Source organism: Hypanus sabinus, chromosome 8, assembly GCF_030144855.1.
Source record: "Hypanus sabinus isolate sHypSab1 chromosome 8, sHypSab1.hap1, whole genome shotgun sequence".
Classification (NCBI taxonomy): domain Eukaryota; kingdom Metazoa; phylum Chordata; class Chondrichthyes; order Myliobatiformes; family Dasyatidae; genus Hypanus; species Hypanus sabinus.
In genome coordinates this window covers 34,177,676-34,200,098 of record NC_082713.1, presented here as the reverse complement: position 1 = coordinate 34,200,098, position 22,423 = coordinate 34,177,676, and the positions used below count along the sequence as shown (strand labels likewise).

The 22,423-nt window shown below is 38.0% G+C and overlaps 1 protein-coding gene across 1 annotated transcript in view; it reads left to right on the top strand.

Annotated features, from left to right (window-relative positions):
- thoc2 (THO complex 2) overlaps positions 1-22,423 on the top strand; it is a 126,314-nt gene that overhangs the window by 39,974 nt on the left and 63,917 nt on the right. The window contains exons 7-15 of the mRNA XM_059976947.1: positions 1,248-1,381; positions 5,673-5,839; positions 6,696-6,788; positions 8,555-8,710; positions 12,059-12,231; positions 13,288-13,483; positions 13,894-13,935; positions 16,673-16,803; positions 16,893-16,994. Coding sequence (XP_059832930.1) covers positions 1,248-1,381; positions 5,673-5,839; positions 6,696-6,788; positions 8,555-8,710; positions 12,059-12,231; positions 13,288-13,483; positions 13,894-13,935; positions 16,673-16,803; positions 16,893-16,994 — 1,194 coding nt within the window. The remainder of the gene's footprint in view (positions 1-1,247; positions 1,382-5,672; positions 5,840-6,695; positions 6,789-8,554; positions 8,711-12,058; positions 12,232-13,287; positions 13,484-13,893; positions 13,936-16,672; positions 16,804-16,892; positions 16,995-22,423) is intronic.

Sequence of the window (22,423 nt, the reverse complement as noted above, 5' to 3'; positions counted from 1 at the left end):
AGGCCTCCAGTCCAAGAAGAACAAGACTTCCAATATCACCCTCTGCTTCCTACTATCAAACCAATTCTGTATCTAATTAGCCAGCTGTCCTCGGAGTCCATGTGATATAACATTGCAGAGCAGCCTTACGTGGGTAATCATATATCAAAGACATTACTGAAATACATTTCGCTCATGTCGACTGCTCAGCCCTCACAAACCTTGATCATTTCATTAAAAAGCCTCAGTTGAGTTGGTAAGATATGATCTCCCATGAACTTAACAATGCTGGCTATCCCAAATCAACCCCTGTCTTTATAGATGTGTATTTATATCTTATCCCTCACTATCCTCTTGAGTAGCTGACTTATCACAGATATTAGTATTACTGGTCTGTATTTCCTAGAGTTTTCTTTGCATCCCTTCTTTAATAAATGTACAATACCCCTGCCCTCCAATTTTCTTGCCCCTCACCAATGGCTGTTGATGATACAAGTTATGTAAGTTTGATCTCATGGAATGTCTTTTGCCTCCCATGTTGTTTTTGGATATCTCTGGTCAGACCCTGGAGATTTGTCTACCTTCATGGATTTGAAAATGTCCAGGATCTCCTGTCTTGGGCTATAGACTATTCCAAGTCATCCCCATTAACTTCCCTTCATTCTCAAGTGTTCATTGTGAAAGCAAAGCAGAAATATCATTGAGGACCTTGACTGTTTCCTGTGGCTGCACATATACAGCAGATAAACACTTCAGTTTTTGAGGGGCTCTGTTCTCGCCCTAATTTCTTTTTCCCTTTTTAATATACTTAAGATTTCTGTCACCCTACATAAACTTAACACAGAAATTGAAGATTTTAAGTTGTATACAGTTGCAATCAGTAGGTGTCGAATGTTCATATTTAAAAACAATGACTTGAATGCAAGTCATGACTTGTGCATTGTGTCAGTGTGAAGAATTGGTTTCTCTTTATTATCCCACATGCTATGTTTTTAATTTAAGATGACTGTAAAGGCATACTATGTAAAAACTTTGCTAGGTAATACTTATCTGTAGCATGGGAAAGGTTAATTTAAAAAAAACTGGGTCATTCAGATTGCTTTGCATCTTTCCCCAACCAATTGCAGAAGGAATACAACAATATCATGCACATAAATAAATGGTTATTGATCTGTGTATGCGTATATATAAGTAGAGTTAATGGTTGAGGAAAATGCTTATGAGAACATAGCAGTGTTAAGATAACTTATGCAATCTTTTATTTTTAGTTATAAGCAGCAGAAATTTAACTTGTTACGAGAAGAAAATGAAGGTTATGGAAAGCTTTTTACTGAGCTTGGCCAAGACTTATCTGGAAACCTCACAAGTGACCTGATACTAGAAAATATCAAATCACTAATTGGTAAAGTACTATGACTAAAGTGCAACAAAGAATTGTGATGCTTCTCGTGAATTATTTGATATGAACCAATTGCATTTTCTATTTGTTGATTTAATTTGTTTTAGTTTCTGGCTGTAGAATATTGATACTCTGTGTTTAATACCAAAGGTTTCAAATCTTTTAATTACCTGAAAACACCTATGTCTATTATTATGGAAGGCAACATTTCAGGATTTGTCAGATAATCTGGAAAAAAGTAAATCTTATTAATTTAAAATATAGTTTGAAAAGTGAGCCAAACTGAAGTGTATAAGATTTGTAAGTTATTTCTTGCAGCATCTATGGAGGAAAGTAAACAGTTCACATTTCAGGCTGAGAGTCTTTGTCAGGACTGGAAAGGGGAAGAAACCTGAACAAGAAGGATGGGGAGAGGGGAAGGAGTACAAGCTGGTAGGTGATAAGAGGGGGAATGAATTAAGAAATGTGGAAGTAATAGGTGGATGTGGTAAATGGATGATAAAAAAGGAATCTAATAGGAGAGGATGGTGGATCTTGGAAGGAAGAAAAGAGGTCTTTCTCCTCCAACCTGAGCGTACGCTCATTATGGCAGTAGAGGAGGCCATGGACAGACATGTTGGAAAGGGAGTGGGAAGTCAAATTGAAATGGGTGACCACTGGGAGATCCTGTCTCAGCAGCAGATGGAGCAAAGGTGCTTGATTTAGTGGTCTCCCATTCAAATACTAAGCACAATTTTCCCTCCCATCCCATTCTCTGCTGTCGATAGAGATCGTTTTCTTCGTGACTCCCTTGTGTACTAGCCTCTCTCCTTTAATCTCTGTCCTGCCACTTAACCCTGCAGTCGTGATAAGTGCTACACCTGGCCCTAAACGTCCTCCCTCACGATCATTCTGGGCCTCATACAGTCCTTCCAGATTAGGTGATACTTCACCAGTGAGCCTGTAGGGGTCACCTATTGTACCCACTACTTCTGGTGTGGCCTGTTGGGATCCAACATAGATCAGGGACAGCTTTTTCAAGCACCTTTGTTCTGTTTGCCGCAAAAGGCAGGATCTCCCAGTGACCATCCATTTCAGTTCTCTCTTTTTTTTCCATTCTCCGTTCTGTCTCCCCATCATCCCTTCTCTTCACCTCGCTTGCCGGTCACCTCCCTCTGGTGTCTCTTCTCCTTTCCATGGTCTATTGTCTTCTATTAGGTTACTTCTTCTTCAGCCCCTTACTTTTTGATCTATCACCTCCCAGGATCTTACTTTATCTCTCCTCTCTTTACCTTTCCCCTCACCTAATTTTACTCCTTCCCACTCCTCTCCCACCTTTCTCATCCTAATCTGGCCTTTTCTCCTTGGAACGGCGAAAGATGAGAGATGACATAATAGAGGTGTATAAGATGATAAGAGACATTAATCGTGTGGATAGTCTTGAGGCTTTTTGCAGGGCTGAAATGTCTTAACGCGAGAGGGCACAGTTTTAAGGTGCTTGGAAGTAGATACAGAGGAGATGTCGGGGGTAAGTTTTTTACACTGAGAGTGGTGAGTGCGTGGAATGGGCTGCCAGTGATGGTGGTGGAGGCAGATACGATAGTGCCTTTTAAGAGACTTCTGGATAGGTACACGGAGCTTAGAAAATTAGAGGGCTATGAGTAATCCTAGATAATTTCTGAAGTAAGTACAGTTGAAGTCAGAAGTTTATATATACTGTGCTGTCTTTACGACAGTTATTTAGTTTATAATATTTTTGCTTAGTAATTCATTCAATAGTATTTTCTAGTTAGAATTAGGAGTGTTTAAAGTGTATTCATTGCATGTACAATATATCGGCATGCGATGATGTCACATCCGGTTTCGCCGCGTCTTGTGGGAAAACACCGGTTTGAAATTAGCGCGAGGGTGGGGGCTTTCCACGAGGCTCACCTGAGCACAAGCAGTTTTGCAGGCATGAGAAATCACAGTGAGAGCAACGCTGTAAGTTAATAGATAATCGATATATTGAACTAAGATGTTAATGCTGATCCTGTTAGAAGTAACGACGGTAGATAATGTTTATGCTTTCGTTAGTTAAAGAGTCGCGGATAGTTTGCATGGAAGTGTATTTAAAGTAGTCAATGGAGCAGGTAAACTCTCCCTGTATACTGCACCTTAGTGTAATGTAGTTATAGTCACCTTTGCAAGTATTTACACTTGAAATGTGATATTAAGGAAGGAACAAATACTGTATCAATCTTGTATTGTTTTATCAACAGTTTTCACCATATGTTAATGTGAAGAGTGAACAGTAAATGGTTAATCTTACTGCGATCTGGTTTGCATTGGCTGTGGTTTATCCGGACGTTAAATTCGGCGTTTCGTTACACCCGAAGGAGAACGTTACATATACCTTAGCCAAATACATTTAAACTCAGTTTTTCACAATTCCTGACATTTAATCCCTGAAAACATTCCCTGTCTTAGGTCAGTTAGGATCACAACTTTATTTTAAGAATGTGAAATGTCAGAATAATAGTAGAGAGAATGATTTATTTCATCTTTTATTTCTTTAATAACATTCCCAGAGGGTTAGAAGTTTACATACATTTTGTTAGTATTTGGTAGCATTGCCTTTAAATTGTTTAACTTGGGTCAAACGTTTTGGGTAGCCTTCCACAAGCTTCTCACAATAAGTTGCTGGAATTTTATACCATTCCTCCAGACAGAACTGGTGTAGGCCTCCTTGCTCGCATATGCTTTCTCGGTTCTGCCCACAAATTTTCTATTGGATTAGGGTCAGGGCTTTGTGATGGCCACTCCAATATCTTGACTTTGTTGTCCTTAAGCAATTTTGCCATAACTTTGGAGGTATGCTTGGGGTCATTGTACATTTGGAAGACCCATTTGCGACCGAGCTTTAACTTCTTGGCTGATGTCTTGAGATATTGCTTCAATATATCCATATAATTTTCCTTCCTCTTGATGCCATCTATTTTGTGAAGTGCACCAATCCCTCCTGCAGCAAAGTAGTCCCACAACATGATGCTGCCTCCTCTATGCTTCACGGTTGGGATGGTGTTCTTCAGCTTGCAAGCCTCACCTTTTTTCCTCCAAACATAACTATGGTCATTATGGCCAAACAGTTCTGTTTTTGTTTCATCAGACCAGAAGACATTTCTCCAAAAAGTAAAATCTTTGTCCCCATGTGCACTTGAAAACTGTAGTCTGGCTTTTTTTATGGCAGTTTTAGAGCAGTAGCTCCTTCCTTGCTGAGTAGCCTTTCAGGTTATGTCGATATAGGACTCGTTTTACTGTGGATATAGATACTCATTTACCTGTTTCCTCCAGCACCTTCACAAGGTCCTTTGCTGTTGCTCTGGGATTGATTCACACTTTTCACACCAAAGTACGTTCACCTCTAGGAGACAGAATGAGTCCCCTTCCTGAGCGGTATGATGGCTGCGTGATCACATTGTGTTTATACTTGCGTACTATTGTTTGTACAGATGAATGTGGTACCTTCAGGTGTTTGGAAATTGCTCCCAAGGATGAAGTAGACTTGTGGTGGCCCACAATTCTTTTTTCTGAGGTCTTGGCTGATTTCTTTTGATTTTGTAAACTTCTGACCCACTGGAATTGTGATATAGTCAATTAAAAGTGAAATGATCTGTCTGTAAACAATTGTTGGAAAAATTACTCGTGTCATGCACAAAGTAGATGTCCTCAACGTCTTGCCAAAACTATGGTTTGCTGATAAGAAATCTGTAGCGTGGTTAAACAATGAGTTTTAATGACTTCAACATAAGTGTATCTAAACTTCCGACTTCAACTGTACATGCTCGGCACAGCATTGTGGGCCGAAGGGCTTGTATTGTGCCGTAAGTTTTCTATGTTTTTTTTATGAAGATTGTCAGCCTTTTATTATTGACTGTTTATTCCCTCCATAGATACTGCCTGATTTACTGAGTTTCTCCAGCATTTTGCATGTTGATAGGTATTGCCTGCACCTGTGTTCATAAGTTGTTACTCTATGATGAGAAAGTGTTCTAATACCAATAGCCTTCCTCTTAAGGTCTGTTATTTTTGCTAGCCCCATGACATGGTTCGCTTAAAGTATTAATGTTGGAAAATCTTAGTATCTGAGTTAATCAGCTTGATTTGAAAAGAAAAAGTATCTTTTCATTTGTACAAATCCATAAATTCCTTTTTACAAGAACCTGAAATTACTTGCTTTATCACTATATTGATTTGAAAGTGAGGTATGCTCAGTGTTAGTGAATGACAGCATTATGAAGCTTTTTTGATTTAATTATCTGTTTTTGTTTTAAAGGTTGCTTCAATCTGGATCCAAACCGAGTTTTGGACATTATCTTAGAAGTTTATGAATGTAGGCCAGAACATGATGACTTTTTTGTACCTTTGATAGAATCCTATATGAACATGTGCGAGTTACAGACTCTCTGTCATATCTTGGGCTTCAAGTTTAAATTTTATCAGGTACTGTTTTTAAAAAAAAGTCCTGTTTGGGAATAACTGTTTTGGTTATCAATTTTTAATTGATGGCATGTTGACTGAAATCCTCTGACTTGCAGCAATGGCAATGAATAGTGATTAACACTTGCCGATGGTAAGCCTTGTATGTGAACTTTTCATAGTTCAACTTGCATGGTTTTGTAATTGTAACATTTAAACAAAAATTGATGTTGACTGGAGGTACTTATCTGTTTTGATAGTATATTCTCTCGCCTCCCTCCTGCACTGTAGAACTGCTCAGCTGATGCCTTTTAGTTCTAGACTGTGGGAAAAGGTGTTGAGAAGACAGCCTCTCAAAACCAAGGTAAGTGCCTGCATTCAACGTTATAATTTTGTCTGGTTAAAAGGTTGTATAATACTTTCAAGAATTTTCCTGACTCCATTGTTTCAAGGAAAGTATGGCGCTGTTTTCATGATATCAACAGTTTGAAGCAGTAACCTGGCTTAATAGACTTGAGTGATTGAAATATTAACAAACTAAATCAGATTGATGAAAAAGAAAAGTACATGAACTCAATTCACTTCCATTTTAAACTCAGAATTTATTCATATATAATACGCATCAAGAAAAATACGAAGAAAAACAGACACAAGTTATTCTCAAGGATTTCACAATGAAATTTTGAGTTCACTTTTGTCATCTTAACTAAATGTTCGTTTACTGCTTGATTTTTTAATATATTGTAGAAATTTTGCTTTCTATCATGTGAAAAGGCTACTTTTGCTATATTTCACTGCAATTTAACGGAAAGAAGAAAAACATGAATATATTTATTGGTGCCAGTCTCGCTTAATCAAAAGTAATTCTTTAAAATTTAAGGAACCCAATGGAGAGACACCATCTTCACTTTATCGTGTGGCTGCCATTCTTTTGCAAAACAACTTGGTAGAGCTTGATGATCTTTATGTTCATGTAAGTGAACTCATTATTTTCATTGAGTGTCGTTAGTGTAATTGCCACAAGATGAATGCCTGTTAGGGCCTGAGCTACAAAAAGTAACACTATATGTAAACATTTGAGTGCAAATGGCAGGTACCTGCAAATGCTGGAAATATGAAAAGAAATCTGAAATTCGTGGAACTGGAGGTCAGGCAGCATTTGGGGAGGGGAAATAGAGTTGATGCTTTTTGTTGATAAATTTTTGTCGGATGCTGACTGAATGTTTCCAGAGATATCTATGTAGAAGTCTGAAAATATGTCCTCGGGCTCCAAATTGAACCTTGAATGCAGTTATCATTTGACTAATAATATCTTATAAAGTACAAATGGTATTGAAGTTGATGTTGACCAGAATATTGAAGCTGCCATCTATAGCAAGAATATCCTTGGAAGTTAAAATTAGCATTGAAATCACTGTTAACTTTTTCAAGGCATGTTTAAAACATCTGGCTGTTTAAAAGCTCGTCTTTTATTGTTAAAGACCTTTCTTGCAATTATATTTACTTGCTAATTCAACTCTTCTCTGCTCCCCCCACCAAATCCTTTAGTATTTACAGCACAAGCATGTGATTTAGTTTAACAGGTTTATCATATTTTTATACTCTACACAAAATACAATTTCATTAAAATAACATGTCATTATTTCTGCTTAGCATTGACTTTTTTCTACTTCTGATGAGTATCTGTAGCCAAGAATTTCTTCTTGGCATTAAGTCTTTAGTTAATGCACATGGATGACAGTCATTTCTAGGAACTTGGGCAGTCAAAGGCCACTGGCAGAGCAGACTTGATGGGCCTAAGTCTTCTGCACATGTAAATGCTATTGGGGATTGGTCAAAACAGCACTGATCCATAAAGCTAGGGGGGAAGATGAAGATCTGCTTGGATTAACAAGGCATTAATGTCTTATGAGCTCCAGTGGCGTCTATGGTAAAAGCAATACAATTTCAAGAATTATAAATACTAGATGTTTGGAGATTTGACTGAATTCATTCAATTCAAGAAAATGAAAATTAAATGTAAGTTGCTGCAATCCCTTGGAGCAGTTTCTCCTCATTCAACTTTTTTGGTTTTCTGCCAGTTTAAGTGTTTGCGGGAACTTTGTGGTCTGCATTGTTTTCAGTAATTCAACCAATGATTAGACCAGTGCTAGCAGGAAAACACTGGGAAACAGAAGGCTGCTGGTTTGGCACATAGTTTTCATGCATCCATCCACAATATAGGAATCCAGAACTTCGCTCTTATCCAATGGAATGTCGGCAGGGTCCAGGCAAAATTTAGGCCACTGATTGCATGTATTATTTATACTCCGAGAATCTTTTTCTTCATTCCCTTCAATTTCTTCAATCAGGCAGTTAAATCTCTTTCAGCTAAAGTAACTGATTCTTTGGGCATTACTGTTGATGGCTAGCTTGTGACTATTTGGAGAACTACTACATAGCTGCAGTGTGGAGGTCAGCATGAGATTTACTTTTGCATCTGCAGGCATAGTGAGGTGTGAATGTCTTTGGCTAGTTATTCCCCTTCACTTACACAAGTGGTGATGAATGCATTCCAGGTTGTGTCATCTCATGAAATTATTGTGATCAGCTAATGATATAAGATACAGATTCAGCAAGGAAAGTTTTGCCTTTTATGGTTTGCTTTCAACAGAAGCTCAAGCCTGCACCGACTGAAAGCTCTTCATTCCATGACCTCAAATTAACAATTGACATCTGTAATCCCTGTTGTTTTTCCAGCTTCTTCCGTTGGATACAAGCATTCTGGAACAACATAAACGTGAAATTGTTGAAGCTAAGCAAATTGCACGAAAGCTCACTTTGGTAGTGCTTTCTGCAGACAAACCAGATGAGAAGGAGAAGGAGAAGGAGAAGGAGGAAGAGAAAAATGAAAAGGTATATTCAAATTATACTTCAGCAAATAAATCAATTGTTGATTTATTGATTGTTTGCATTTATTGCTTGATGCATTGGACCCAGATATTGTCAATGAAACTCGGTGGTTTGTCTGAGATCCCCTGCATTCTCATTGACAACTTTGGTCCTAAGTAATTGGTTTGTCATCCAAATTAGAAGGGTAGGGATAAAAGCATTTTTCAACTGCATCATTTACTTTTCAGCATGTCTTTTGCTGAGGATGTGAAACAAAGAATAGTACAAAACCTACAAGTTCTTCAGTCCGTGTTATTGTGCAAATGTTTTAACCTACTCCTTATTCACTTAAACCCATCACCCCTGCTGGGGCCTTGGCTGCTGACAGCAGCTCACCAGAGTTCTCTGTCCTGGCCAGTCTTTCACCTTGTCCCTAGGTGTAGCCTATCTTTGAAGATCCTTCCTCCTCCAGGAATGAGTTTTTTGGAGTCACTGTTGGCATTTCTGTAGCTCTGGGTTTTTGTGGAATGGGGTTACTTGCCCCATGCATAACCCTCCTCCTTTTGCAGCTGAGCTTGGGACTGTCCCTGCGGAGTTGACCTACTCCTAGGTTCATCTTAGAGCTTCCCTCCCATGTGGCCCGTCCCTGTCCCCATTTTTCTTTCATTCATATGCTTATCTAAGGGTTTCTTAAATGTCCCTAATTTATCTACCTGTACCAACATTCCCAACAGTGTGCACCATGCACCCAATACTTGCATGAAAGCTCACTTTGGTAGTGCTTTCTGCAGACAAACCAGATGAGAAAGAGAAGGAGGAAGAGAAAAATGTTTTTTCTTGTGTTTAAGAAAAAACCTGCCTCTGACATTCCCTATACTCTAGTTACCTTAAAATTATGCCCCTCATATAAGCTATTTCTTCCTTTTGTTTGGGGGGGGGGGCAGGAGGGTTCTGACTGTCCACACCATGCCTGTTATCATCTTATACAGATATGAATATTAACTCAAGACTGTATCAAATAAGCTTAAAACAGTGAAACAAAAGATTATTTAATTAGCCCAGTACTTTGTTCTGGCATACAAGAGTGAGTGAGTTTATTGTGTAACTTCTTTGATAGCCAGTGAATGAATTGAATTGATTTTATTACTTACATCCTTCATGTACATGAGGTGTAAAAATCTTTGTTATATTTCCATCTAAGTGTGCAATGTGCAATTAATAGTAATTTATAATAAATAGTATGTACAACAGGACAGTCAGTATAATGTAGATATGCAGTTGTGTCAGCATGAGTTAATCAGTTTGATGGCCTTGTGGAAGAAGCTGTCTCAGAGCCTGTTGGTCCTGGCTTTTATGCTGTTACGTATTCAGGCAACAATAAATATATGAGTTCGGCAAGGGTTTCTTATAACAAACAACACGTTTATTAAACACAGAAAACAAACCCCCCAAAAGTAAACAAACACTACCGTAACTGGAAACAGCTGCTGAGCGGCAGCCCAAACAGTTCTTAAAGTGATATTCCAAAAACAGTTCTTTAAAAGTGATATTCCAAAAACAGTTCTAAAAAGTGGTATTGCCAAAAGTTCGATATGCTCACAGTCCATTTAAAAGGAGAGACTTTATAAGACGATTTAGGTTCTCCTTCACGTCGCTTGCTTCGATCCCCAACGTCGAACTTCCCACGAAGAATTCACGAAACAGAACGGCTTAAAGGCACTGACCTTTCCTTCTCCACTACCTTCAATCCTTTCTAGTTAAACCTAGGGATTAACACGAAGATAGTCAACGAAATCCTTCCAAATAAGGATCAAACAAAGGTCGCCCCCGTTTCACCGTAGAAAGCGATTCTCCTCGATCTTCACTCTCCACTAATTTCGAACTAACAGAATCATAAAGAACCTGCTGGCAATGACCTTTTAAACTTTAGCATTAAATAAAAACTTCATCCTTCAGCTAAACTGCGTCATCACTTAAAACACGCAGTGGCATGAAGTCAACCTGGCAAATCCAGCCACGAACTGCCCCTCCTCACAGGGTGGGGTCTACCTTTTATAACCTGTAAAAAAAACCCGTCACATGATCACTACTGGCGGGAAAATGACGTCACCACCATCACAAGACCATCACCTCAAGTCCAGTACAGCTTCAACCCCAGTCACATGACAAGGGCTCCACCGTCGTGTCACGAGTACGTAACAATGCTGTGGTACCGTTTTTCAGATGGTAGCAGCTGGAACAGATTGTGTTTGGAGTGACTCGGGTCCCCAGTAATCCTTTGGGTCCTATTACACACCTGTCTTTGTAAATGTCTTGAATAGTGAGAAGTTCACATCTACAAATCTGCTGGGCTGTCCGCTCCACTTTCTGCAGAGTCCTGCGATTGAGGGAAGTACAGTTCTTAAACCGGGCTGTGTTATAGCCAGTCAGGATGCTCTCAATTGTGCCCCTATAGAAAGTTCTTAGGATTTGGGGACCCATACCAAACTCCTTCAACCGTCTGAGGTGGAAGAGGTGCTGTTGTTATACCACACAGCGGGTGTACACACCATGTGAGATCCTCGATGATGTTTATGCCGAGAAACTTAAAGCTGTTTACCCTCTCAACCCCAGATCGATTGATGTCAATAGGGGTTAACCTGTCTCCATTCCTCCTGTAGTCCACAACCAGCTGCATTATTTTTGCAAATTGAGGGAGAGATTGTTTTCTTGACACTGACACCACTGTGTCAGGGTGATGACTTCTCTGTTGGCTGCCTCATTATTATTTGAGATTAGGCTAATCAGTGTAGTGTCGTCAGCAAATTTAATTAACAGAGCTGTGGGTGGTGACAAAGTCATGGGTGTACAGAGAGTAGAGGAATAGGTTTAGGACACAGCTTTGAGGGAGGGGCACCTGTGTTGAGGGTCAAAGGGCAGTCATGAGGCAGCCCACTCTTGTATGTTATGAAATTAAGTATTAGTCAATTAATAGCACTAAGGTAACGGTTGTTGCTTTTAATCATGTGTTTTGTTGGTGATGTCAACAAGAGCATTATTTCATTTTTGCTTGCCTTCTACATCGACAGTTACTAGCTGCTTTACATGAGATAATTGAAGAGAAATTTCATGGAGTAAAGCTTGAACTACTGGTATTTGCTCACTCTGGCACTATCTGCATCAGTACTTAGTTATGCAGTGAGTGTGTCCAGTTTGAAAGTTGTGATCTTAAGTATTGATAGATTTGAATAGAATGATACTTTTGGAACTCCACTTGAGAGCCTGCTTAAATGTCCACACTAGTCTTATTATCATTTTCTCATTTTTGGAACAAAATTGGACAAATAATTATGGATTGATTAGCTTGCATGCCTTGATTTTTATTTTTTACAGCCTCCTGACAATCAGAAGCTTGGATTATTAGAAGCTCTCCTGAAGATTGGTGATTGGTATCATGCACAGTGTATCATGGATCAGCTACCGCCTTTCTATGCCACCTCACATAAGCCAATAGCACTTGCCCTCTGTCAATTGATTCATGTCATCACAGAACCTTTATACAGAAGGTAAGTGAATTTAATGATTCTCATTGAATAAGTTGCTCTGCAGTTTCACACACAAAATACTGGAGGAATTTAGCAGGTCAGGTAGCATCTATGGAGGAAAATGAAGAGTCAGTATTTTGGACTAAGACCCTTCATCTTGGTTGATCACTTGTGTCACATTTTGTTGCTTTGCAGTGTTTTTGTAAGTGATGCAGAGATGTTATTTAAAAGGAAGTATGGGCTTTCATAACGTGGTTGAGGCTACAATGCAGTGATTTATCAGAATTGATCCAGATATGAGGGAATTTAGCAAAACAAAAGGGAAAAGGAAGCTTGAGAGAAGTTGGATAGGTATATTAGTCAGAATATGTTGAGATACAGTTGACAAAAAGGGCTGTTTGCATGAGCTGATGCTACAAATACTAAGTGGTTTAAATTTAAAAGTTTTAGACAAGTAATAAAGGGGAGATATGAGTGGAAAAAATAACTTATTGTAAGTGGTAATGACCAGAAACTTATGCCTGTGAGGATGAAAGAATCAGAGGTAGTTGGATTTCAAAACAAAATTGTGTTCGTACTTAGCAGGGTGACTGGGATGCAGCAGGAAAATATGGCTTAACAGAGCATCAGGAAGTATTGAGTGGGCTTATGAAACTGAAAATATGAGAAATGCTCAGCAGGTCACGCAGCTGATATCTGCTTGGAATTGTAGACGTTTATGGCACCCACACAGGTTTGTGCTGATGTATTTTTCTGCAATAAGTGAGAAAAATAAAATCCATTGTTCTAGTCCATTTCTTTCATTTTCATTTTGCCATTTTATGCACATGTATATGAAACTAATTCTTGGGTCCTACTCTAACCAGAATTCTTATGGCAATACAAAGTTAAGTATTTTTACTCACTGATCATGTTCACAACTGTTTGATTGACAGCAACAACAGTCTTGTATTCACAGAAATTCAGAAGAGTTCCTTCCTTTTAGTCTTTTTTAATGTCATTAGTTTTTAACCTGTTCTCGCCTTTTGTGATCAGCTTGACATATATTTGTCTAAATTCTTCTAATTTTATTTGCAGAGTTGGTGTACCAAAGGGAGCCAAGGGAACAGTAATTCGTTCGCTGAGGAATGAAAGGGCTCCAAAACCAGTCGAAACATATGAAGACTTGAGAAAAGAGGTTTTCAGTATGCTGTGCTACCTTGGTCCACATCTTTGGCATGACCCTATTTTATTTGCTAAGGTGGTTCGCATAGGAAAAGCATTTATGAAAGAGGTTTGTGTGATCAAATTTTCTTTCATCAAGTTCTTAGTGATGGACATTCATATTTGCATTAAAGTTATTTACATGTACAGAACTACCTTTTATATTGTTTTGTCAAATTGATTGAGTACAAACAGTTCAGCCTATTATTGTTTTTAAATCTCTGGCCTATTCTGCTTTTGTGTTATTCCCTCTCATCTCTTTCCCTGGATGTTTACCTTCCTCTGCTCTCTGTTTCCACTCCCAAGGATATATATCTGCGCAATTGACAAAATCTATGCAAAATAATTTTTTGGAATTATTAATACTATCAGCATTCAAAACTTGAGCTTTTAAAGATTGAATTGTTGTTACTATTGAAACTGAGGAGAACTTTTTCTTTGGAGTCTTGGTTTAGTTATGATCTTGACTTGTATTCACAGCATTCATCAGATGGAAGTAAACTGGATGACAAGGAGCGAACGGTAAGTTCCCAGAACATAGTGGAGCTGAGATTAACTGGGTATTTTCCTCTGCTTTGAGGATTATATTGGACTTCTGGATTGTGTTTTATGTGGCTGCTCATCCACACTTGCGCTTTGGGTAATCAGATATCTCGGCGTTAGCCTTGTCTCATCTAGAAAGAAAAATCTGTTGGAATATTGCCTCTTGGATATGATTGGTAAGCCCCTATGAGCCACCTGGAACTCCTGGAATACAGTTAGGTCAAGGACAGGCCAAAACAAGCGCAACTCAAAGACTTGAGTCTTCACAGGCTCAACTCAGGCTTCACATCCAGTTTTATTTTTTAAGCGGCTCCACCTTCCCCCCTCCCCCCCACACCCCAAACCTTCTGCTGCCCCAGTCTAAACTTGACATAAACAGTCTAAAGTGAAAAAGGTGGGGATCTTCAATTGAACTCCATTGATTTAGAGCAGAGCAGCAAGTTGTCAGGAACTAAACAAACACAGAAAACTCAGCAGATCAGTTATCTGTTTGGTGAGAGAAACAGTTTCAATGTTTTATCTTGATTTCTCTTTATTATTCATATCTTATTTCAGCAGATACTGCCTATTGAATGCCCAGAGAGTATTCTCAGAGAGAAGTTGGTTTATATTTGATTTTTTTTTTGTCCAGCTTGTGCTATAACAGATTAACTCAGCAGTAATAAAAATAGGAGATGCATGTGATAATACTTGACAGATCCAGCTGATATACTTAGCAGGTCTGGTAGTATTTGTGGCAGAGAAATGGAGCTAACGTTTAAAGTCAAGGACCTTTCATTGGATATGGTTTCCTTTCTCTGTAAGGTTACTTAACCTGAGTATCTTCACCATTTTCTGTTTCTATTTCCAACATTTGCAATGGTTTTGCTTTTCATTTGACAAACTGATGGGATAGTTTGCATCTTGCTCTAGAAGGCAAATTAATATCCCATCCAGTGGAAACATTTTTAGCAGAGTAACATTCTTCACTGCTGAACTGGAAGTGCAAGTGCAGATAAAATGAAGTAAAAAATTTACTGTTTAATCATACTTCCAGTTTTAATGAAATTCCAATCTAGTTAGTAAAACAAATGACATTTTTTCCAGAGCTGCTTAGCAAATTTAATGCTGTTATTGAAGTGTTAGAATTGGACCAAAATAGTACCAATATTTGTAAGAAATTGTGCTTTGTTATTTTCGAATTGGCATTGGCCTGTTTAAATTAATGCCACAAACACACACACAGTGACATTTTCTGTCACCACCAAGGATTTGTTTGCTAATTTTCATTGCGTAATTTTGAGGTGCAAATTGGTCATTTCAGTAATAACAAATGACAGTAATTTAACTGCAGTTTAAGCATGACTTGCCTTGACAACTTTTGTAATATTCTGGAAGAATATTCCCTTTCAACTGGTAGTGTAGATTGCATCATATATTTTGAATTGGAAACACTATTTGCATTGGACAAAGTTGTCATCAATATTTGTTTTTTTTATCTTGACTTTTTAAAAAATATCTCTGCCCATAATTTGTGATAATTTTCTGAATTTTCATAAAGTAATACTATTACATCTTAATTTAGAATTAAGTGTTGTGATAGATGTAATACACAGGTGCCACTTTTAACTCGCATGTTTTGGTCTTGCACAAAGTTGGAGAATTTTTGGAAAGATGTTTTTCAAACCTTATCAGAAGTGCTGGATCTGGATTTACAACCAAACTTATTTACAGCTGTGTTTGGGATTATTCCATCGGAAGCAGGACATATTCCTGCTTCTGCTCAGCGGATGATGGCCTTTTCAACCTTACTGGCTAGGAAAGCCATTTTACTTAAATGGAAGGGCCCTAACCATCCTACTGCCTTTTATTGGCTTTCCTCTATCACGTCCTGTTTAAGTCAAGAGAAAATAAGAAGTCGGACATTGGATACATCCTTTAAATTTGAAGAAATCTGGCGACCTTTTGTTCAACATTTTCATGTGATCTGATTTTTGTACTGATTCTCTTCCAGCTATATTTTCAGTACCTAGGATTTGATCAGAGGGTCTTTCTTCTCTTGGTTTTTCTCTCAGGATCGACTGCCCAGTCCTTTCTGGTTAGAATAGTGTTTTTTTCCCCTCTTTTATATAAAAATTTGTAATAGTCCTTCCTCTCTTTATAAATTGATTAAGAGGAGAATTATACATTCTATATCAAATTCATACTTTGTAGATCAACAAATGTGTGATTCTGATACTGTTTATTTTACGTTCTGTATATACTGCTATTGGCATATATACCAGAGATATTCTCCTCCTGTTTGTGTATACATTTTTAAAAAAATCAATAAAAAGATTGAAAAAAGAAAGAATTAAGTGGATGTTTTAGTTACCAAGAGTTTTCTAAGATACTGGTAAGTTACAACTTCTCATGGGCCTTGGAGAAATGAACCGTTTCGCATCAACTCAGCAGTTTATTTTTTTAAAATCAGGCTTTTAATTTGAAATCTATGTTTTAACCTGTCTAATGGCTGCAACACTAAAATTTTCAGATTTAAATTTGCAAAGTGTCTTTGAATATATGTTACAATTAAGACGTCACAACTTAAAATATTTAATGAAGCAGCTTTACTATTGAAATTATTGTTTGACAGGTTGGATGCAGGATGAGTAGATGCTCAAATGTGCAATCTAAATATTCAGTCTAACCAATTAAACTTTGAGATTTAACTTTATATTTGTCTTCAACTCTCTAGGAGTCCCTTGTGAGCTGTTTTCTCAGTATTGCAGACCAGGTGTTGTTACCTTCCCTTACTCTAATGGACTCCAATGCATGCATGTCGGAAGAGCTTTGGGGAATGTTGAAAACGTTCCCTTACCAATATAGGTGAATATTTGGAACAATGTTTGTATGAAATTATTCTTTTCCATGCACTGAAATACTGGTTGCTTAATACCTAAACATATTGGTTACAGGTATCGTTTGTATGGACAGTGGAAAAATGATACCTACAATAGCCATCCTCTGCTGGTTAAAGTCAAAGCTCAGACAATTGATAGAGCTAAGTACATTATGAAGTAAGTTTCCATTTTTAATTTTAAATAGTAAATCTGCTGGAGCATAACCTAGTCCACAATGTTCTAATTATATTCTTTATTAATAATGAGGAAAATTAACGAGTTCAACCTGTTGAGAATCTCATTATTATTTTCAAGTCAATTAATTATTACAATGCTTTGCAAGTTCATCGTTGTTGTATTTTTATTTAACTTGCCAACTACCAGAAAGTAGGGAATGAGCTGCATTGCTATATGCCAGTATCATTCAAACTTATTTAAATATTCATGCTTTTCGTTGCATGTATGGCATTTGTATAGACTTTTAAACAACAGAGATCTCAAGTTTCTTTGATTCAGTTAATCTTTTGGAAGAACTTTTACCAATGTCAGTGAGTCCAGAGCATAAAAGACGTAATCTACCTCAGATATTCTGAGGTATTGTACAGAATCATTAAGTAATTCAGCACAGAATCAGCCTCTTTAGCCTACTGAGTCCAAACCAACCATGATGTGCACCCACCTCATCATCTCAGTTTCCCCTGTACTGCTCTTGGAATCTTAATATCACACTCTTAAAAGCCTCCCACTTGCTTTTTGGTCTTTTTTTCTAACAGGTTCACCCAATTGGCGTCTGCTAGATCCTGCTTAATTTTCCCTAAGTTCAGTACCTTAACCTGTAGAATTGTCTGATCCTTTTCCATCACCTTTTTAAAACTATTTGAATTATCACCACTAGATTCGAAGTGCTCCGTGACTGCCACTTCGGTTACCTGTCCTGCTTCCTTCCCAAAGAGGAGGTCTAGGATTGTACCCTCTTGAATAAAGCCCTCTATATACTAAATCAGAAACGTACCTTGACACATTTTGTGAATGTCAAAGCCCCATAACACTTTGGGAACCCAGTCAATACTGGGGAATTTAAAATCTCCCAGTAATATAACACTATTATTCTTACAACAATGAGCAGTTTCTCAGCACTTGCTTCTCAAGTTCCCGCTACTACTGATAGGCTTATACCACAGCCTCACTAAAGTGGTCATCCCCTTCTTTCCAAGTTCTATCCATATGGACTCATTGACAGACCACACCCCCTGGAATGATCTTTAAACCATCTTCTTGAATTTTAACATTTCATATTGCCATTGATGAAGGAATAATAAGATGGGCTACAGGGGTAGTAGTGGAAAAGCTGAGGCCTGAGACCTTTTCCTGAATATCAGCAAACAGAAGATGGTTATCAACTTTGAGACTTGCACCACTGACACCCTCCTTTACATTGGCAGCATTGTAGTGGAAGCTGCAAACAGTTTCAGACCGTTGGGAGTGCACATCACACACAACCTCTTATAGTTCCAGAACACATCCAACTCAGCCGTGAAAGCTCACCAACACTTTTACTTTCTGAGGAGCCTGAAGAGAGCTGACCCATCCATACTCATGTCATTCTACAGATGCACAGTGGAGAGCATCCTAACAAGCTGCATCACTGCTTGGAATGGAAACTGCACTGCGGCGGACAGGAAGCCTTTTCCATGGACAGTCAAAACTGACCATCGCATCATGGCACCAGCGCCCCCCCCCCCCCCATTCAAGGACATATATACAGAAAATTGCCTGAAAAGGGCTTGTAACACTATGAAAGATCTCACACACCCTGCTCATGGATTGTATGTTCCCCTTCCATCAGGGAAGTGGCCATGTAGTATCCACACCAGGACCAGCAGACTCAAAAAGAGTTAATTTTCCTCAGCAGTAAAGTGCATCAACACTTTCACCCTCCAACTCCACCACTGTATTATTTTCTGGCAGTCACCCTATGCACTACCTTGTGTCACTTTATGAACATAGAATCAATCTGTATGTAAGCTATCTTAAGCATTTTGTATATTTTTTATATTTTGTGTTTGTCCTGACGAAGGGTCTCGGCCCGAAATGTTGACATCGCTTCTCCCTATAGATGCTGCCTAGCCTGCTGTGTTCTACCAGCATTTTGTGTGTGTTGCTGTTTGTATATTTTTTGTTTTTTTTCTGTGCTGCTTCAGATCCCCTTATGCTTGTGTGCAGGAAATGCCATTCTGCTCTTTAGAGAAAACTTAAATAGTTTTGACATGTGTTTGAAGCTCTGGTACTGCTAGGTGGGAGTTGTCCTAGAGTTGGGAAGATAGTTTTGAAATCATTTAAATTCATATAGTCTCTCATTGGCAAATCATCCACTTAACTTATAAAATTATTTGTTCTGGTAACATAGTGGTGTGTTTGGGTGCAGCAGCTTCTGCAGGGCAATTTGGAGGTGGTGTTGCCTCTTGTAAACATTGTTTTTAATGCTTGCAAAAGACCCTGCTGGACATTGAGAACTTGGAGTGAAACAGGTCTGCCCCATCTGTGGGCTGTTGCTTGGCATTGGAGCTGGGCTTGGTGTGGACCTGAGTCAGAGAGGTGTCAGTCAGTGTGCAAAGGAGGTGTGCTGCCTAACAGTGTGTGATCAGCTTAGTCACTTTTCTTATGATAGCTGACGGGGGGGGGGGGGGGGGGGGGAGCCACAGTGTGGCCTCGGTTGTGGCGAAAACTGGACTTCAGGCCACGATGTTGCTTGTTTGCAGTCGCCCAGGAGAGAGGCATTGGAGTTAGTACACTGGAGTTGTCATGGTTTTCCGTGCCCCACAAGCGACCAGGAGATGCAGAAGATTCTTCAAGAAGTAATAAACTTTAATTTGCAAATCAAAGCTGAGACAGTCATTGAGCTCATCGCCGATTGCCCACCGATCCTTGTACATAGCATTTTTTATAGCAATCTCCTGGTTTAGTTGCATTAGCATATCCAATCGCGTATCACAAATACATCCGCCACTATTGTTTCTACCTATTGACTTAATCATGTTCTAATCTACATCTCTTAACTACCTCTCATTAACACACCATTTGTCTTCTACATTCAATTGGATATATACATAGCAAATAGCAAACTCAGACTACATAGTTTTGCTTACCCAGCAAACTAAATTGGATACATGCATAGCAAATAGCAGACTCAGACTACATAATCCACATCTTTTAGCTACCTCTCATTAACACACCAGTGTCTTCTACATTCAATTGGATACATGCATAGCAAATAGCAAACTCAGACTACATAATCCACAACTCTTAGCTACCTCTCATTAACACACCATTGTCTTCTACATTCTTAAAATTTCATTCTCTTAACAAGTTCAAAGCTGACTACATAGTTTTGGTTACACAGCAAATTAAATTGGATACATGCATAGCAAATAGCAGACTCAGACTACATAATCCACATCTCTTAGCTACCTTTCATTAACACACCAATGTCTTCTACATTCTTGAGATTTCATTCTCTAGCAAATAGCAAGTTCAAAGCAGACTACATAGTTTTGGTTACACAGCAAACAATGCAACTTTTATAAAAGTAGGAGTCAGTGTTGTCCTCATGTTTGCTCAGAGGAAGACAAACTATTGTTTTTGACTGATGATTGACTAATCTTCGAGTTACATGCCACCTTGGCATGGAAATGAAGTGGAATTCCTTTTCATTCATTTTCACTAGATGTAAAGCACTGAGAGAATAATTTACCTAAAGGGCTGCAGTAAATCCTGCAGTGACACCCAAGTTCTGCAGGAATTTGTAATATGAAATAATGGAGGAGAATCAAAAGGAAAAAGTTTGTGATAAAGTGATTGGTAGGAAAATTTAAATAACTGGTCTTCCCAATCAGGAGAAGACAAGAATTACTTAAATCACAGTTATCATACTTTTGATTGGGTTGTTGCAAGCATGTTCCTGAGCTTCCTGTAATTTTAATATTTTATCTCAATTTAACTTTTCTATTCTTGCACTTAACTCTTAATTTTAAGTTTTGATGAGGCTCATTCCTTGGTTAAGTACACCAATTTCCCCTGAGAATTTTCAGAAGTTTCATCCAAGGTCTATGGTATTTCTTGCAAATTCTTTGTTAATTTATGTTTCCTATTCTGTGTTGACACCTCTTTTATTAACTTTGATATCAAACCTTACATCATTTCATCTCTCCTTTCAAGCTTGTCATAGGCATCCCTTAGCTCATCTTCCCAAGTTTCTCCAGCTGTTTTCATACTTGCTTCTGTATCTACAAAGCTTAATTTTGTTTGAGAAAAGATGATCAGATTGAGTATCATTTGTGCTTCTTGTTCTAATGTTTGCTGATCAGTTGGATGTTTCAAAATATTTTTTTCTGATTTTATTTTTGATTGCGTCTCCAATATTTGCTGTTGAATTTTCATCTGCAGTTCTACTCTTTATTTTCTTTATTCCCCCCACAGTTTTAACAAAGGGCTTTGGAAATGAACCATCAATTCTTTCTCTTTCCACAGATGTCATGTCACTTGCTGAGTGATTGCAGCATTGCCTGTTTTCATTTCACCTTGGATTGTCAGGGTGAAAGCCTTTAAAACCAAACCTAGTTTTAATTATTATTAGAAACATTTTTGCATTAAGGTCATATGCTTGATAATTTCACCAATAATACCTATTTGAGTCACTTTTCTTTGCCTCTTTGCAATCCTTTTGAAAGGTCAACAGATTCAGAAAAGCTAATTTATCACAGAGTATTAGTTGTGTTTTTGGTAGAGATATAGTGGCTAACTTTTAAGAGTAGCAGAATTTTGCCATCCTTCTCACTACTAAAAACCGTAGGATAGGTGCAAGATTTTAGAACTTTACATCTAGAAGTAGGGAAGTTACTGAAGTCGAACAAACCTGTATGGCAAGCAAATCTTTCAAATAATAACAAATATTTATAGAGTGGATTCTGGTTAATTGGGCCATAGGTTAATCCAGACAGCCACTTATTTGGGACAATTCTTTTTTTATAATTTATTTTTTATTGAAATTCATCATCAAACAAACATTTCCATAAGATGTATTTCAGATAGTGTACATGTATGTTATATAGTCATATATGCCACAAATCTCCACATAATATTTATCTGAGGTATATACTTATAGAAAAGAAAGAAAGAACAAGTAGAAGGAGAAAACTGTTTACAAGTAGAGAGTGATCTTTTTTTTGCATCATATTGATTTGTGAGGATAAAATCAGACCTATGAGGTGTTATGTAGTTAAAACATTTTTCCCAAAATGAATCAAATTGTTCCAACTTATGATTAACAGATGCTGTTAACTTCTTCATTTTGTAAATGTCCATTGTAATTTCCATTCATACATTTAAGGCTGGGCTCTCCTGTGATAACCATTTCCTAGTAAGAGTCTTTTTACCAGCCACCAGCAGTATATTCATTAAATATTTATCTCTTTTCAACCATTCTTGAGGTATATACCCAAAATATATGGCCTTACTTTCTAAGGATATTTGCTGGAGAAATTGTGGAAATCAAAATGCAAACTATTATCATATTTGGGACAATTCTTAAAGAACAATAACAAATTGAG